At 41.4% G+C, this 18,864-nt stretch overlaps 1 protein-coding gene across 1 annotated transcript; it reads left to right on the top strand.

Annotated features, from left to right (window-relative positions):
- Positions 1 to 232: 232 nt before the first annotated feature.
- Positions 233 to 13,656, top strand: RAB4A (RAB4A, member RAS oncogene family). Its single transcript, XM_056852711.1, has 7 exons — positions 233 to 279; positions 8,195 to 8,275; positions 9,961 to 10,075; positions 10,438 to 10,500; positions 11,290 to 11,444; positions 12,407 to 12,502; positions 13,520 to 13,656. The coding sequence occupies exons 1-7, from the start codon at positions 249 to 251 to the stop codon at positions 13,633 to 13,635; spliced, it is 657 nt and encodes a 218-aa protein (XP_056708689.1). The 5' UTR covers positions 233 to 248; the 3' UTR covers positions 13,636 to 13,656.
- The last annotated feature ends 5,208 nt before the right edge of the window (positions 13,657 to 18,864 follow it).

The raw sequence follows: 18,864 nt of genomic DNA, 5'->3' as shown, positions 1-18,864 counted from the left end.
AGGCGGGGGGAGCGGCGTGCGCAGGCGCGCTCTCCTGCTCTTGGGCGGTTGAGGTGCTGTGTCCCCCCCCCCACGCACACACACACTTCAACCGCCCCCCTCCCAGCCCCATTTTCTGTGGTCGGGGTGGGAAGCCGTCGGAGGGGCTTTGTCTTTTTCGGCTTGACCTGACCGGCCCACCGTCGAGGTCCCGTTTCTCTGGGGGGCGGCGGCAAAGGGGCGCCCCCCCCCCTCGCGTCGCTCCCAGAATGTCGCAGACGGCCATGTCCGAGACCTACGGTAGGAAGGGGCTGACCGGGGGCGGGACTCAGCGCCGGGCCTGAGGTGGGTGGGGGGGGGGGGTCGCTGTGTTCCTGGCCGGACGCATAACGTGACGGGGCGGGAAGCGTCTGTTAGTGCGGCGGAGAAATCCGCCAAGAACCATTCTGCCTGCCCCCCCTTCCCCTTCTTCCATGTAGGTGCTTCCCAAGCCCTGGAGGGGCTCGCACGGATACCCCACCCCCTTTAAGGCCTCCTTGTCTTTCTCCCCCATCCTTTTTCTGTAGCCACAGGCTTCTATATAGGCATGACAAAGCAGGCAGGGATGTTCATCCTGGTCCTTGGGGGATGGTGTTTAACGTAAAAACTTAAGTAGAAAAGGGCAAGAGTCCAGTAGCGCCTTAAAGACTAACAAACATATTTTCTGGCAGGGTTATGAGCTTTCGGGAGCCACAGCTCACTCCTTCAGTAGTAGAAAAGGGCAAGAGTCCAGTAGCGCCTTAAAGACTAACAAACATATTTTCTGGCAAGGTATGAGCTTTCGGGAGCCACAGCTCACTTCTTCAGTAGTAGAAAAGGGCAAGAGTCCAGTAGCACCTTCAAGACTAACAAACATATTTTCTGGCAGGGTTTGAGCTTTCGGGAGCCACAGCTCACTCCTTCAGTAGTAGAAAAGGGCAAGAGTCCAGTAGCGCCTTAAAGACTAACAAACATATTTTCTGGCAAGGTATGAGCTTTCGGGAGCCACAGCTCACTTCTTCAGTAGTAGAAAAGGGCAAGAGTCCAGTAGCACCTTCAAGACTAACAAACATATTTTCTGGCAGGGTTTGAGCTTTCGGGAGCCACAGCTCACTCCTTCAGTAGTAGAAAAGGGCAAGAGTCCAGTGGCACCTTAAAGACTAACAAAAATGTTTTCTGGCAGGGTATTGAGCTTTCAGGAGCCACAGCTCACTTCTTCAGACACAGCTAGAATGAGACTCCATCTGTCTTTAAGTAGAGGAGAGTGAATTCAGACAATACATACTAATGCTTCTCTGAATTCACTCTCCTCTACTTAAAGACAGATGGAGTCTCATTCTAGCTGTATCTGAAGAAGTGAGCTGTGGCTCACGAAAGCTCATACCCTACCAGAAAATATTCTTGTTAGTCTTTAAGGTGGTACTGGATTCTTGCCCTTTTCTACTACTGCAGACAGACTAACACGGCTCCCCGCTGTAAAAACATAAGAAAAGCCATGCTGGCTCAGACTAAGACCCGTCAAGTTCAGCTGGCTGTTCACACAGTGGCCAACCGGGTGCCTCTAGGAAGCTCCCAAACAAGACGACTGCAGCAGCGCCGTCCTGCCTGTGTTCCACGGCACCTAATATATTCGGCATGCACCTCTGATCCTGGAGAGAATAGGTAGGCATCATGACTAGTATCCATTTTAACTAGTAACCATGAATACCCCTCTCCTCCATGAACACGCCATTGGGTTCTGTTTAAAAGGGAGTGAATAGTGAGTCTCTGTTGATAAATTATTTGATCTTCTTGGTGATAATGCTTAGCACTCCAACAGGCCTTTTAATGTACCCTGGGTCTCGTTAATTCTTGAAATTTATGTGAACACGCATGAAGCTGCCTTGTACTGAATCGGACCCTCAGTCCATCAAAGTCAGTAATGTCTACTCACACCAGCAGCGGCTCTCCAGGGTCTCAGGCAGAGGTCTTTCACATCACCTACTTGCCTGGTTCCTTTAACTGGAGATGCCGGGGATTGAACCTGGAACCTTCTGCATGCCAAGCAGATTCTCTACCACTGAGCCGCGGCCCCTACCCAAGGGGAGGTAGGTGAGCATATAAGATGTGTACTGCTGGAAGAGTCTGTTGGCCATCCTGTTTAGCACAGCAGTGAGCTAATAAACAAGATAAAGAGCTCAAGGTCTCCTCTGATGACATTCAGAGGTTTACTGCTTCTGGATGTGGAGGCTCCTGTTAGTCATGGTGACAGCTTGCCGTCACTGCATCCACAGGCAGTGAATTCTACTTAATTACTTGTTGAGTAAAGAAGTACTTCCTTTTGTCTGGCCTGAATCAGTTGCCCAGCAACTTCACTGGGTGCCCACAAGTTGTGGTGTCATGGGAGAGGGAGAATCACTTTATAAACATCTAGTTGTCCCTCCTTAGTCTTATTTTCTGGAAAACGAAAAGTCCCAAACTCTTGCTCCTGTTTGTGGGAAAGGAGATTCTTAATCATCTTGGGTTGCCCTTTTCTGCATCTTTTCCCACTCTGTAGTATCTTCAGAACTGTACACAATATTTGAAGGTTAGCATTAGTATCTCCATTTTGTGCTTGAGAGGTTGCAGGTTCGATAGTACACAGAGCCTATAGGTTTTAGCTTAAGAAAGTGGAAATAATTGAAAGAATGTCCTCATTTTAGACAAGAACTGCACATGTAAAAACATGAAGCATCTTTTGAAGCATCAGGTAGTTCTTTCAAACAAGTGAGGTCTCTTGGCACACCGATGTGAGTGGAAGTCCTGATCCTATCTAGCAAATCTAGGCCAAAGCACTGCATGAGGTGAAGGAGTCAGTATCTCTGTTCTGGGCTACCATATTCATCACAGTTATCTGTGTTACCTTTGTGCCAAGCATGATTGCCTCACTATTCACCACTTGCAGTAGTGATGCTTTGCATATATGATGTGATGTACTGAATACTTCATCTGCAATAAATGTAAAGTGATTGCTTAGCATAAGATATGCAGTCCAGAAAAATGGAGAGCATTTGACCAAGGCTACCTAAGACCAAATGAGCAATAGCTGCATCTTTATTAAAAGTAATTTAAAACTTTAAAGAAGCTCTGTGTTTAGATAACTATTTGTTATAATTGAGTATGCTTAGCCATCTCTGTTCGTAGTGCAGATTATTTTTACTACTCTCAAACACTAAAAAAAATTTAAATCCCAAAATGTCTAGAACTGAATCAAAAATTATTTGTATGTGGTTGATTTCACAGTACTTGCCATGGCTGTCTCCTTTACCACCCCCTCTGTGTTTGTCAGCTGAAAGTAACAAAGAGTAATTTTCTGATGGAAAAAAATCATTTTTAGGAAGCTGGTGGTACCTACTTCTAAATGGATTCACTTCTGTGGCTAGAAAATTGCTTAAATAATTGTAATGCCTTCTGTAACTATGTTTCAATTAAATATGAAGTTGCTTCTGAAACATCTTAAATACAAGAAATAATCTTTATTTTATTTATCTCACCCTTCCTCTACAGAGCTCAGTGGTATGCATGATCCTCCCCACCCCCATTTTCCCCCATGACAAACCTCTGAGGGAGGTTAGATTCAGAGAGAATAACTGGTCACCCAGTGAATTTTGTGGGGGCATTGGGGATGCGAACTCCCTAGTCATTGTGTAACACCCTAACTGCTACACCAGATTGCCTCTCAATATAGAGAGTATGCGTCCGTACAGCCAGCATGTATAATAAATGTGAAAGCAAGCAGAGAAGATGTGAATAGGTGTATAATCATCATCTATGCCTATAAAGATGCCATGTTCTCTCTGAGCTAGCTGTCCTAGGTTGCAGTATGGCTCAACTCACTATATTACATCCAGGCGGTAGTGTAGCTTTGTTTAGATCCTTATACTCTGCTTTTCTCCCAAATGGGAACAAGAAGCTGCTTGCAGCATTATTGCCCCCTCCTCCTCCTTTTATCCTCACAACAGTCCTTTGAGGTAGATTAAGCTAAGGGAATGTGACTGGCCCAAGGTCATGTTAGATCATTCAGAGGCTGTTACTTCCTTGCCCCTGCTAAGACTTAAGATCAATTCTTAGTTTGTCTGGCTGAATGTATTGGGATCAAATGCACTTTTTAAAAATCTGAAATAACAAATCCCTGTTCTGTATGAGCCATTATCTGTTGGCAGACTTCCATAACAACCACTATAGCCACGTACATTAAATGAAGATTTGAAGCATTAACTGGAGGGAAGAAATTTGGGGCAATGTGAAAGACTGAGTATAGTATAGAAGGATGTTAGAGATGCCTTGTCCACTTGGTCCATGATTTGGAATGTGTTGATGACCATCTTTCCCCCTATGGTTTACTGTCTACCTACAGATCTATTTCTAGCTTAATTGTCCTCAGAATTTTGTTGTACTTTTTTAGATTACTTACAGTGTAATCCTATGTTAGAGATATTCCATTCTAAGCCCATTAATCAATGGACTCGGACTGGAGTAACAGCAAGGGGTTGCCCTGTAAATTGCATTTTTTTCTGTATTCCTCTTTGAAGTATTCCAGGTGTTGAATATATTGGTAGTCTCCTGGAAATGAAAACATTCTGAAATAATACAGTAGGGGTAGTACTGTTTGTTTTCGTTGTTAGTTCCTGGCAGGTACATAACTCAAAACTGGGTTTAAATCAGTTTCCATGCTTAATTTTGACATTATTTCAATCTTAGATTCATGTAGAATGAGAGCTTTGACAGTAATTTTATTGCATATCTATGTTAACAAGACTCTTTATTTCAAAGCTTCAAGATGGGCTGATAGCAGTGACGATTTGTGGGTTTTCTCTTGGCTGCATACTTTGTCTTCAGCCTTTCCTAGTAACAAGCTTCTCTAGGGTGAGACGCCAGATAGCTCAACAGAATCTTGGAGCTCAAAGCTTCTTTGTCAGCATGAAAAAGAAAGAAAATAAGCCCTGTAATGAAGTGCCTTTTCAAGCTTTGTGTATTCCAGGGGTTTCCCCCCCTCTGAGGCAGAAACTGAGAGCAAAGCTGAAGCATGTAAACAACTGAAGAAATGAATTGCTTCACTGTACAAGAAGTAAATTTTAGGATTATTTTTCCCACAGTGATTTGTTTAAGAACTAGTTTTAGACTAACTTAGGACCTGTGTGTTCCTGTGATGCTTTGTAACATGATGATGATTTTTTTTTGTATTACAGGAGTTGAGTACAATTCCTGTAAATATTTTTATGTTCAGAGAAAGACTTTGCAGAGTTTTTAAGAGGAGAGTAATTTATTTACTCATTTACTTTGTTTATACCCTGCCCTTGTGTGAGTCCAAAATGGCTTACGTCATTCTCCTGACCTCCATTATATCTTCACAACAAACCTTGTAAGATAGGTTAAGCCAAGAGAGTGTGACTGACCCAAGGATACCTAGCAGACTTCCATGGCAGAGTTTGGATTTGAACCTGGATCTCCCAGAGCCTAGTCTTACTCTCAAACCACTATACCACAACAATATGTTTGTGGGGGAACTTGAACACACGTACACTATCAGTCACTTAGCAGGTAGTGACATTACTAATTATGTGTTTTCAGATGTTTACACACACTTAGCTTAAAGTAGAGAGTAGGAATAAATTGACAGTTTTCTCAGTGGAGGGACGTGAGAAGCACCGGGGTCCCACAAATTTGGTGTTGGCACCAGGGCTATTTAATGAATTCATCAATGCTTTGGAATTGGGGGGCGGGTGAGCAGTACAGTGGTCACTTTTGTACATGATACCAAATTAGGGTGGTGAAAATCAAAGTGCGTTGTAAAGAGCTACAAGAGGACCTATCAAAATTGTGTGAGGGGGCAACAACACGGCAAATGAAGTGCAGTGTTGGTGAGTGTCAAGTGATCCTCACTGGGACAAAAAATTCTAACTCTAAATATATGCTGGTGCCTTTTGAAGTGGCTGAGACCAAGACTGAAAGAAATCTTCCTCCAACCCTAGTAAGGCCGATGGTAGTTTTAGGTTAATATCTGTACATCAAAAGTTCCACTACAGGTTCCAAGTATTCTGTACTTCCACGATAGGATGAAAGGTGATGGGGAAAGCTCCACAAGACCATTTGAAAGAGTGATTAAAAAAAGTAGTAGTAGTAGTACTGGAACTAAAACACTGTCCCAAGCTATGGAGGAAGGGCAGAGCAAAAAAAAAAAATACTCTTAATAAATAAGTGAAATGTTGGTTATGCAGAAATGGAGCACAGGATCAGTGAGATATATTACTGATCAACCAGAGGTGTAAGAGTTTGGGGTGTACGACTTGTCAAGGAAAATGAGTGTCTATGACATAAGTAGCCATAGTATTTATCTATTTATGTGTCTATTATAGACAAAATTGCTGCTTAGCTGTGTTCCTTCTGAAGTGGATAGCTTTTGCTAGTTCTCATAGATTGTTTCATGTGGACTTTCCACTTATTTTCAATTAAAACCACATTAACTCTTGCCCTTATTACAGTGAATGTAGTAAATTTCATATGCATCTACATTCAGAAATGGTTGTTGCTCTTAGCCTTTGTATATTTATAGCAAATAAGTATTGTATATTCTGACCAATATAATATAATATATAATATAATATATTATATATGTAATATAATGCAATGGTCCCCAACTTTTTTCAGCCTGTGGGCACCTTTGGAATCCTGACACAGCATGGTAGGCACAGCCACAAAATGGCCGCCTCAGGAGGCAGAACCAGCCACAAAATGGCTGCTGCCACAGCTTACGTTCAGTCGCACAGTGAAAATCGTTGTGCTGTGGTGGGTGCTGCTGCCGCCAAATCAACATTTTTAAAAGTCTGCACAGCCAATCAAATCTCCAATGGCTAATCAGCAGCTTTTCTTGGCAAATGCCCTACCTGGCCCTATCCACTTTTTAAAAACCCTAGGCGGGCACCGTGGCACCCGCAGACACCAATTGGAGACACCCGATATAATGTAATAAACTGTTAATGATAGTTAATGATAAACAACATGTAGGCTAGCGAGTCTGACAGTTTTACACAAACGACAGACATTCTGTAGAAACGGAGGTTATTAGGTTCTTGAGGTCCTCAAACTTATTCACAATCCTGCACTGCCCATTTTAAGGGTGTTTACAGAACTATGAATTCCAACTACTTGTTTGCAAACAATTAATAGCAGTATTTGACCTGCTTCTTAAGATCCAGCAACGACAGTGTAAATTTTGCAAGTTAACTGATGTATTTAATATGCTCTCGGGCCATAATCCAGCCGAAATTAAGCCCCAGTGATTTCCGTATTATATATCTTTATGAATTTCTTTATCCTGCCTCTCAGTCAGTGGCTTCCAAGGCATATAATGAAAAGCTTAAAAAATCATCAGTTAACGCAAATAAAAGCATGGTATCAATAAAATACTAGTTGATGTACAATTAAAATATTAAAGAGAAAGAAAAGAGCTGCATCAGTAACAGGAGATAAAAATAAGTGCAAGGTTAAAAGATTTTTTTTTTACTATAATAAGGTTCTTTCATTAGCAACTTGCTACAGAATTTATGCTCATTTGAAGGACTACTGTAATAACTACAAAATCCCCAGAATAAGCCCCTTGGGCGAAACATGTGGGAAATTTATATTCTGAGTAATAAAAAATATTTTCTCCTATTTTGCACCATTGGCCTTGGCCTTATTTTTTATCTTCAATGAAAATATCAACCAATAAATAGCAAACCAAAAGAAGTCCTGCCAATCCCATTTGGAGAAGGAGGCACTGTTCTCTCCTACTGCCAGTCGAAAGCTTGTGTCTTATGGAAAGCTCCATACAGTTCAAAACTGTTAGCAAATTTTAATTAAAGTCTTCAGTTTGATTCAGTTAAAGACAAAATTAACCATTCTAAAAATTTGTCAGTTCTTATTTTGCACCAGAAATTGACCTATAAGGAGAAAAAATGTTATTTAAGACCCCGAGTGCTGTATTTTGTGTTGGAGTTCAGATTCTTGTGGCATCCATCATGGAATGGATGCCATACTTACATCCTTTGTAAGTTGCACTCTTTTCTAGACTGAGCCATAAAATATCAGCCACACAATTTGTCTGTTCCTTGTGTCCTTGTGGCAGAGATAAATAGCAGTAATATCTTAAAATGTCAGAGGAGTATGATGTTCATTTGGGTCATCTTACCATTTTCAGATTTCCTGTTTAAGTTTTTGGTCATTGGAAATGCTGGAACCGGCAAATCCTGTTTGCTTCATCAATTTATCGAGAAGAAGTGTAAGTATAATGTAGGGACTGCCACTCTTTCTCCCTCAGTGGTTTGAAGTCCTGGTCCATACTGTCCTTTTCCGAAAACTGCCTTGCAGTATTTTTCTGCCTTTGCTAATCTGTTCTTTCTAAGAGAGGTGCAGTTAGTAATTAGGGACAGTCTAAGTATAGTTCTCCCCTAGTTTTCTGTGTATGCCTGGGCAACTGTAAGGATACTATCAGTAATTGTGCTGAACATCCATGGCTAGTATGATATGCTATGATCCTATAATTGCTATAAGAAGGATGCCCAAAGTCAATTATCATAGTGACACACAAATGAAGTGTGTGGACAGACCAGGTTCAATTCAGGTGACAAAGGTGTTGACTGATAGTTTACAAACTTGGGATAGAGAGTATTGTCACAAGATAAATGGCCTTTGAACAAGATAGAATTTCCTTGGCTGATATATTTATCATATGGCTGATATATTTATCATATATTAGCCCATCATAAAAGTGTAATGTGTTGCTATTTCATGGGCTTCATTTTGACATACCTTAACTTATTCAGTGTATTCGGAAGCAAGCCTTCACAGAGGAATGTTCTTTAAGAACAGGCAAGTTATTTGTAATTTAGGTAATAGTGTACCTTGCGTAACTTCTTAAAATTAAAAACAAATGAAATATAAACAAGGATCTAAAGTGCAAAATACTGAATACAGAACTGCTATCAACATCAAATTATATAGACAAACTTAACTTCTCCTTCTGGACAGAAAAACATTCCATTTTTTGAACTTTTTGGACATTTGGCTGCGTAATAGGTTAGTTTACACAGACAAATGCACTCCGTTAAATTGTACAACCATCTCTCCTTCTTCAAGATATTATTCCAATTTTGGGCAAGTATTAACCTTGTTGACGTTACTGCACAAATTCATGGATATCTTTAGGAAGAATATCCACACAGTTCAACAAGAACACCTTCAGTGATAATGGTAACTCTTCCCTTATACCTTGGGAGATAACCATAGCAATCATATTCCAGTATTCTACCGCTCTGCTTCATTCCCACCATATATGAATAAAATTTGCTTAGACAGCTCCAGATATCCAACAATCCCCTTTAGCCACTTGATGAAATTTTGTCAATTTAAAGGGTGACAGGTGCCACTGGTATAGCATTTGTATTAAATTTTCTTTGGCAGAGAGGTTTACTGAAAAATTTAAACCACTTCTAAACACAGATGTCCAAAACTCTGGATTTATTGGGACTTTCATGTCTTTCAGCCAGAGCTTTATACATTTTTTCTGCCATTTACTATCACCATCCAATAGATAATTATAAATCTTAAAGAATATATTCCTTTCGCTGGTTAATGCTAATTTTCAAAACCCGTCAGTAGAGTTCTTATTTCTTCTTTACTTAGCTGCTTAAAGAAGATATATCTGCAAAGGTACTAAAGACTTATAATCAGACACCCCTAGATCTTCCCAGACTTTAAAATTCCCTTCCTTTGCAGCCTGACTACATTCTTTTGATCTTTTGTATTTTGCATAACTTTAGTAAAGCTTCTTCAGTCAAGTAATATACTGTATATGCTTCTGCTGTAGTGGTGTCAACAAGGTATGGACACTCTGCCACCTCATATCATAATGCTGTCTGGTCCTTAATTGTACTTAAAGGTTAACTGGAGCTTTTTTTGTTCTAGTCAAAGATGACTCAAATCATACGATAGGAGTGGAGTTTGGTTCGAAGATAATAAATGTAGGAGGTAAATATGTAAAATTACAAATATGGGATACAGCTGGACAAGAACGATTCAGGTATATTTTCATATAATTTGCTACAGAAATTTTTATAGCATATCAGAGGTTGACTGGAATGCAATAAATGTAACCAGTTGCTTAGATAATTTTCATCATTTCATTAGTTCATGACATCCTTTGGTGTTGTAACCATGTCAGAAGTACTAGACGTGGTCCAGTAAAAATTAAACATTTAAGTTATGTTGATTTTATGTGGACATAGTTAAACATTTTCCTGTTGAAATTGATGGGACTTAAATTCATTAGTTTCCACTGTCCTGTCAAGTAGGCATTCACTTCTGTGTTATTTTAAGTGTAGTCCTTCTTCTGCCAATCTTAATAGAATGAGAAAACATAATGATGCCAATTTTCCTTTACAGGTCTGTAACACGAAGTTATTACAGAGGTGCTGCAGGTGCCTTACTCGTTTATGACATCACCAGGTAAAAAGATAATATTGGCACAGCCTTAAGTAGAAATAAATTGTGGAATTTGATCAATATATAATAAAGGTTTCTTGTTGTTGTTTTACAACTAAGATGTATTCTTATTATTGTTATTCTGTGCATAAGAACAGTTGTTAGGGGAATTATTCAGCTTTTATTATGCCCTCACCCCTCCAAGTTAACTATAAAACTCAAGCATTTTCAAAACTCATTGCTTTTGAAGTTTTAGAAGCACCCTTGTCCCTTTTCAGGGGAAAGAACTCTGGATCAAAGTCCACTACCCCAAACATATAAAGTATGTGGGACCTTGGCACTTCTGCATCTTATGAGGAATATTGGGACATCAAGGACAGCCACTAATTTGGATATTTCTGAATGCAAGGCTTAATCCTGTGGAAGGTGTTTGCAGCAGTGGATCTTATCCTGTTTCCTTCCCATAGCAGCCCTCTGACTCCCCAAAAGGCTTTGAGGTGATTGCAGGACCTTCCCTCCCCCCCATGACCAAGACAACACCAGGCAAGGGGACCTTCTGAGGGGAGGCTTGAGCAAAATCACTCCTTACCCATCTCTTGTGCTAGCCAATTGTTTGTTCTGACACAGTTCATTTGTCAGGCTTTCTGTTGGAAAAAGAGTGATGTAGGAGTGGGGTTTTTTTCTCTCCTCTTAATCAATGTAAAGCCTTTTCCTGTAAAAATAATAGCAGCTGCCAACTAATAATTATTTAAATTTATTTTGGGTCAGGGATTATAGTTGTTCATAACTAATAATTTCTCCTTTGTGATTCAGTCGAGAAACCTACAATGCGCTTACTAACTGGCTGACAGATGCAAGAATGTTAGCGAGTCAGAATATCGTAATAATACTGTGTGGGAACAAAAAGGATCTTGATGGAGATCGGGAAGTTACTTTCTTAGAAGCATCTAGATTTGCCCAAGAAAATGGTAAGTATTTTTCATGGCTTCTCATTTTTAGCCTTATCAATAGTCATTGTGTGTGAGTGTATGTGCGTGTGTAAAATGCCTTCAAGTCACATATGACTTATGGCGACCCCAGCAAGGAGCTTTCAAGGCAAGTGAGAAGCAGAGGTGATTTACCAGTACCTTCTTCTGTAGAGTCTTCCTTGGTGGTCTCCCTTCCAAGTACTGACCCTGCTTAGCTTCCAAGATCTGACCAGATTGGGCTATCCTATGCCGCATTTCCTCCTTAATAGTTATCTCAGGTAAAGGTCCCCTGTGCAAGCACCGGGTCATTCCTGACCCATGGGGTGACATCACATCCCGGCGTTTACCAGGCAGACTTTGTTTACGTGGTGGTTTGCCAGTGCTTTCCCCAGTCATCTTCCCTTTACCCCCAGCAAGCTGGGTACTCATTTTACCGACCTCAGAAGGATGGAAGGCTGAGTCAACCTTGAGCCGGCTACCTGAAACCAACTTCTGTTGGGATCAAACTCAGGTCGTGAGCAGAGCTTGGACTGCAGTACTGCAGCTTACCACTCTGTGCCACAGGGCTCCTCAATAGTTATCTTAGGTCACATTAAATTCAAATTTAGCTGTATAAATATATCACGGAAAAGTGGAAGAAATGTGTTTCTAGGCTACATTTCTATATACGGATGGTGCTGATGACATATACTGAAAAGAACATATGTTCAGCACTGTTCCCACTATAGCAGACTTTATGCCGTGAAAAAGATTCTACAGATTAATAAGTATTTATGTATATAGCAGCATGCTTTTATCTACCACAGCTAAAGCTCAGAGTGGTTTATTATGTAGTTGACAGCTGGTTTACCATCACAGAAGCTTATCAGGGCAGCTGTGTTTAGCTTCCGAGTAGAACTGCATCTTGTGCCTTTTGACCATTTTACATTGATAGATTTGTTTCATTTTTTAATATGTTTCAGAGATGATGTTCTTGGAAACAAGTGCATTGACAGGGGAGAACGTTGAAGAGGCCTTTGTACAGTGTGCAAGAAAAATACTTAATAAAATTGAGTCAGGTAAGTAATCACAATCTGAATGTTAAGTGTTGTCAGCTATAGTGTTAGACCTCAGGATTTGTGGAATGACACAGTGCTATCAAGGTAGCACTAAACCTGCAATTTTAGAAAGTGAAGTGAAAGCTCCACTGAGAGCAATTGGGAGAAACAAATCACCAGGTGTAGATGGGATATCAGTAGAGCTGTTTAAGCCACAGGGTCCTTCAAAATCTTAACAAGAATATGCCAATAAGTATGGAAAACAAAACAATGGCCCACAGACTGGAAATACTCAATCTACATTCCTGTTCTGAAGAAAATAGACGGCAAAGGCTGCAGCAACTGTTAGACCATCACAGGTCTGTCACCATATATGGGTCGAGAAATGCCAGCTGTTCAAGCCGGATTCAGAAAAGGAAGAGGCAGTAGAGGTCATATTGCAAATTTACATTGGTTACTGGAGCATACAAGAGATTTCAGAAGAAAATCAGCTTGTGTTTCATAGATTAACTGTGTTTAGTTTGGGGTTAATTCATATTCACCCACCTTTTTGTTCTGTGATGGTCTACTCTGTTGCTTGACTATGGTTAAGCAAGTGGCGGCATTTCAACTGAGCCAGCCAATAATAGCTTCCCAAGGGCAGCTGGGCAAATTGAAGTAGCAGATAAACAAACTCTTTATGGTTGGCCTTCTTAAGTACTGTTCACGTAAAATGGAACGCAGGTTTCTGTGTCATGTCTGTTCAGTTTACCACTTGTTCTGATGCTTACAAAAAAGAATAATAGAAAAATAGTTGTTTTTTTTAGTATGAATGATACTTGAAAAAATGCTACATTCAGTGGAAAGAATTGCTGGTGGGACTTCTTTAAACTACTTTTAATAAGAAAGTGTGTGTATTAATGGCTTTATATAATGTTCAGGAAGAGGTCAGTTAAAATGTCAAATCCATTACAGTTAAATCTAAGACAGTCTGGAATTTAAACTAACCCATGTGTACAGAAAATGATTTAGATCATAACAAATTATTGTTTTCATCAGGTGAACTAGATCCCGAAAGGATGGGCTCAGGTATTCAGTACGGGGATGCTGCCTTGAGACAGCTGAGATCTCCAAGAAGAGCACAAGCACAAAGTGTTCAAGAATGTGGCTGTTAGACTGACAGAGTAAACTATGAAGACAAAAGGTGAGTGTTAGCCAATTTGCGTGCCTCTATTTATGTACTATCCCTAAATTGTGTTAGTCGTTTTTTCAAAGGTTTTTGGTGCTAAACTGTATGGTAGTTAAATGTGCTCCACGTAAGCAGTTACAAATTTGCTTTTCAGGTAGAATAGATTTATAAGACCTTTCTCAAATCTTAGCAAAACGTTGACTATTCAACTATACTCGGGGGCCGGTTTCTGAAGATTTTATAGCTAATATTATTTTGTAATCTTACAACAGACCTCTGAATTACTAAACGTCATCAGTGAATTCTCAGAAACTAAACATGGTAAACACTTGTAATTTGAGTGAAACAACTTTTAAAAATATAATATTAGGTATGTGATGAACCTGGCCTATATTGACCATGATTGTGCAAGTTAGATGAGAATTTGTGCAGAGGTTGTGAGTGTTTCTGCCAATTACCTCTTGTTGCTACAATCCTCTGTGCCACATCACACACCATTCCCTGGGGTCCCCGATCCACAGGAATGATTTTTCAGTCACTTAGGAGAACATGGAGGGAGGAAAAGGTGGCAAAGATCCTTTCCATAAATTAATTGTACTTGTGATTTACTGGATCCAACTGTTTTATGTATTGAATGGAATTTATAGGAATAAATCAGTGGCCCTAATTTATTTATTAATTTACATTATTAATAATCCACTTTTCTCACTCAGATGCAAAGTGGATTACACAGTGTAAGGTAACATGACCAACAAGCTGGGACATCCAATATAAAATGCAATAGTTTGAATTGCAGAAATATGATATGGAGCTGAAACAAAGCATAAGCATTTAAATATGACCCAAACTATGCAGAAATTACATAGTAGAAGTCTAGTTAAAGAAAAAGATAGTACGCTGTAGTATACAGTTCCTGTCCCTCTGGATTTGCCTGTGGATTTGAGCATCTTGCATGTATCTGCATGCTAAATGCTTATTAGTGATACTAGTAACCAGATAATTTGGTTTTATAGGAGAACTGACAGTGCCATCCTAGACCAAGTTACGTCCTTCAAATTCCATGGAAGCTTAGAATGATGCAGTTCTGCTTAAGATAGTGCTGAGACACCTGCAAATGCTTAAAATAAACAAAATGATTTTAAAACCTATATGGGGTGGTGGCAAGTGACTAATAATATTTTGATTTTCTTAAAATTATACATGTAAATATCTGGGGTGTATGGCTAGGAAATTGATTGGAAGAACCCTCATTAGCCCTAGGGCGCCCCATTATGCCTAAATACTTCTCATTGCTTTTTCATCTTTAAACTAACACAAAATAGCCAACATTTAACTGATTTGTGTGTGATAAAGCTTTAAGAAAAACCCTAAGTTATTGGCTTAGGGGAATCTTCAAGCTTTCTGCATGTCATCATTGCAGATTCCAGGGATAAGGAGAATGGTACATATGGGAAGATCTTGGCCTGAGTCTTGTCTATGGCGTTCCTTACGTAGTCTGGCTGAAAGTGGCAGTCCACTGGGGTTGCTGTTTGCCATGCCATTTCCCTGCTCCTGTCTAATCTTCCTATCTTATTCTCACTTGAGAGTTCTTTAATTCTTTGTACCATCCTTAAGAAATAAACGTTTCCTTTTTTGTGAGGCCTGTGCAGTCCCACATAGTGACTTGGATCCAGGCTGGTGTTCCTGCAGGCACAAGAATTTCTGACTGCAGAACACAAATGTCCCTCCTCCTGCAGCAACTAAAAATTCCCCCCCAAAATGCTGTTTGGGACCTCGTTGAGAGAGAGGAGGTTAAGAAAGTTGGGCTCTACAAGTGGAAATCCTTGCACCTACAGAAACGCTAACCTGGATCGAAGCCATGCAGTATGCACCTGTGCTGATGCCAGTTAGGAATATTCTAGAGCTCTTGCCAAAAAAATTGGTGCCCAAGCCTCCTACTCTGAGCTCTCTCCATCCATTCTGTGATAGGCATGATTTTTGTAGCACCTTAAAGACTAACTTGTTTTTGTTCTAGCATTGAAGAGTTGCTGGGCCAGCCCTGCCTGCTTCATTTGCTGGCCAAGTGGTGGAGTAGTCTTCACTGCCTGGTCAGAACAGGGGATATGTGTCTTTCCAGGGTTGCCAACTGATGCCTTCCCTCACCAGGCTTATGTGGGGCTGCACATGGAAACAAGCCCCATTTCCTTTCTTGCATATGCGGAGACCAACAGGCAGCATAGAGCTCTACCAGCCTCCTGTGCTGCTGGCAACAGAGCCATCGGTGTGCCCAGGGGATGGCTGGAGGTGAAATGCAGGTGGTGATCTTTGTGCAGAGCACTACCTGTCCTGGCAGCCTGCAGCAGAAAGATTTGACTCTTTAGAGGTAGAATAGTCATAGCTAGCCCCCAAAACCACAGTAAGCACATGGCTGGGAGAGCTGGGTGGGGGAAAGCAGCCAGCTTCCGCCATGGGAAGCTCCAGCAGATGAGGGGGGAGATGGGGGCAGTGCTGCAGGTGGGGGGTGGAGGCAGCACAGCTGCATTATGCCTGCTTGCCACCCACTGTCTGGCTCACCTGTCTTCCCTCCAGAACAGCCCCAACTAGGCTGCTCCTCTCCACCCTGTAGCAGCAGTTTGGAGGGATCAGGAGCCAGCAGGGGCTGGGGGAGCTCACTCTGCCTTAGGTGCAAATGGACCCACTTACTCCTGCTGCCACTCAGCCTTCCCTTGTGCTTGTGGTTCTGCTACCTTGCACCTGTGGTGCTGTGGGTGAATGTGCAGAAGGAAGAGATACTCACCTGCAAAGGAAAAATGCAGGTGTTTTCCAAGAAAAGTCAGAAGATTGGGATGAAGAGACAAAGATTTAAAACAACTTTGGACTAGAAAAGTTCCCCCCCCCCCACATCTGCACAGTGCTAAAAATAGGGTGGGGAGAAAATTATCCTACATTTAATCAGTACCCTACATACTGTTTGAGAGAAGGTAAAGTGGTGTTCAGGACCAGACTCCAGTTCCTATTGGCCTATATGACACCCCACCCACATGGCCTCCTACAGCAGCCCCCGTTGGCTGCAAAGCCTTTCTAGTCAGGAGGGAAGCACCCCCCCCTTTCCTTTCAACCTGCCACACTGGCTCCTAGGCATTTTTTTTCAGATTGACGCCACACGCCTCTTCTATTTGGCACATCCCAGTTCTTTCTCATCTCTTAATCCCCCCCTTCTGACTTGGTTTGCCTTCTACCCTTCTCCATTCACCCTACTGGTTGCCACAGTGCCACACCAGTCCTGAACCTGGCTATGGGGGAGGGCCCTGCCTGCTGCTCAGGTGTCCCAGGGTGCTAACACTTGGGGGCTGCTGCTTGCCATGGGCCTTGGCTTATCTCATGAGACTTCAGGAGGGCTGGCTTGGTGCCCCTCCAGCTATGGCCCAGACTGGTGAGGTAAAAAGGGCTTCTTAAACTTTCCACTCGCAACCCCTTTTCGCCCGAGAATTTTTATGCGGCCCCGGGTATATAAAATAGGTGTACAAATCAAACATTTACTAATAATATATCATAAAGAAACCTTTTACTGTTGCCAAATTTTTCACGACCCCCACATTCAGTTATGCGACCCCCTATATTGATATGCAATTGCCGATTTAAGAAAACAACAACTTCAAAAGCCTTGGGTGGGGGCAGTGGCCACTGCTGCGGGAACCGTCAGGGAGACGATGGGGAAACATGTCACATAGGAGACCCATTACTGCTACACTATATTAACAGCCTTGGCAGCAAAATGGAAATTACAACATGCCTGTCCCTATGTAGAAAGCACCTCAGCATCAAATGGACAGCAGTCTGAGTGGTAAAACAATTGTATGTTGCTTTGTGATTGGGAGCTGAGCAATCAAATGCTAGAATGCTTTGACTCTCCAGTGATTCTAAATGCAGATGCAGGAAAGTGTGCTGTGTATCCAGTAAGCTAGTGTTGTTGTTGTTTTGTGGTTGGATCCAGACTGCGATGTTATTCCTCTTGGTCCCCCATCCCCTAAGAGCAGTATTTCATGGAGATGTGGGTGGGGGGGAGAGAGAGTTCCATTCTGGTGATGGAAAATTTCAGCTGGGTCAAACCCAGTGGTTGCAAGGTAGTTTTCAGTTTTTCTGCATTGCTTGAAGAGTTTGTTAACTACTTTCTGCTTTGCTTCATAGTTAACTAATTATTAATGATTCGCAAAGCTTCAGGTGGTTAAAATAAAATATGGGAAATGTCTTAAAAGTGAAGCAGAAAAATAGTTCATAAAGTAGTTATACTACTTTAAGCAGTCTGTGTGGTTTTTGGTAGAGTAAATGTGTGCCTTGAGTTATCACAGGAGCTCTCTTCTCAGATCACATATCCCTTTGGCATGTACTTGCAAATGAACAGTTAGTTATCCATGCTCTGATCAGATCTAAGCTACATGACTGTGATGTGCTGTATACAGGGTTGCCTTTGAAGAGTCTTTCAAGCTTCAGTTGGCTTAAAGTACAGTAGAAAGAGTACTAGGTGGCACAGACAATAGGGAATATATCTTGCTGGTATTCAAATAATGACAGTGGCTACTAGTAACTTCAGAGTGTAATTCAAAGTGCTGGTTGTTCCCCTAGTCAGACTGCTGTAGGGCTTCAAAGATATCCTAAGGACTGCTCTGAGAATAACTCATAAACTAGTTATAATCTTCTTCAGAGGCCCTGCTTAATCCAAAGTAAGGTGGGTGGCAGCTAGAGATAGGGCACTCCCAGTTGTGGCACCTCACTTTTTCAACTTACTACCTCAGCTGGGTCCCTGGCACCAAGTGAACATATGTTTATTTTACCAGTATATCTGAACAGCTGATGGACGACTTTTATTCTGATTTTTATTGTGCTGCGTCCTAGGTAATTCTCTAACAGTTAACTAGTGTTTGCCTCCGGCATGCAGGTCCCTTCTGTTAGCACAGGTCTACTTGTGCTGTAAAGAAAATACCACCATTAGTGGAAAAGTTCACTAGAATCCAAGTCATTATTTCCTGTTGTGGCTTTTATAGTGTGGATTAGCTATTGTAGTCTGTATAGGAAGAAGAAGAGTTGGTTTTTATATGCCAACTTTCTCTGCCACTTTAGGGAGAATCAAACCGGCTTACAATCACCTTCCCTTCCCCTCCCCACAACAGACACCCTGTGAAGTAGGTGAGGCTGAGAGAGTGTGACTAGCCCAGGGTCACCCAGCTGGCTTCATGTG

Source organism: Euleptes europaea, chromosome 7, assembly GCF_029931775.1.
Source record: "Euleptes europaea isolate rEulEur1 chromosome 7, rEulEur1.hap1, whole genome shotgun sequence".
NCBI lineage: Eukaryota > Metazoa > Chordata > Lepidosauria > Squamata > Sphaerodactylidae > Euleptes > Euleptes europaea.
Note: the sequence above shows the minus strand (reverse complement) of the source record. Positions and strands in the feature narration are given on the sequence as shown.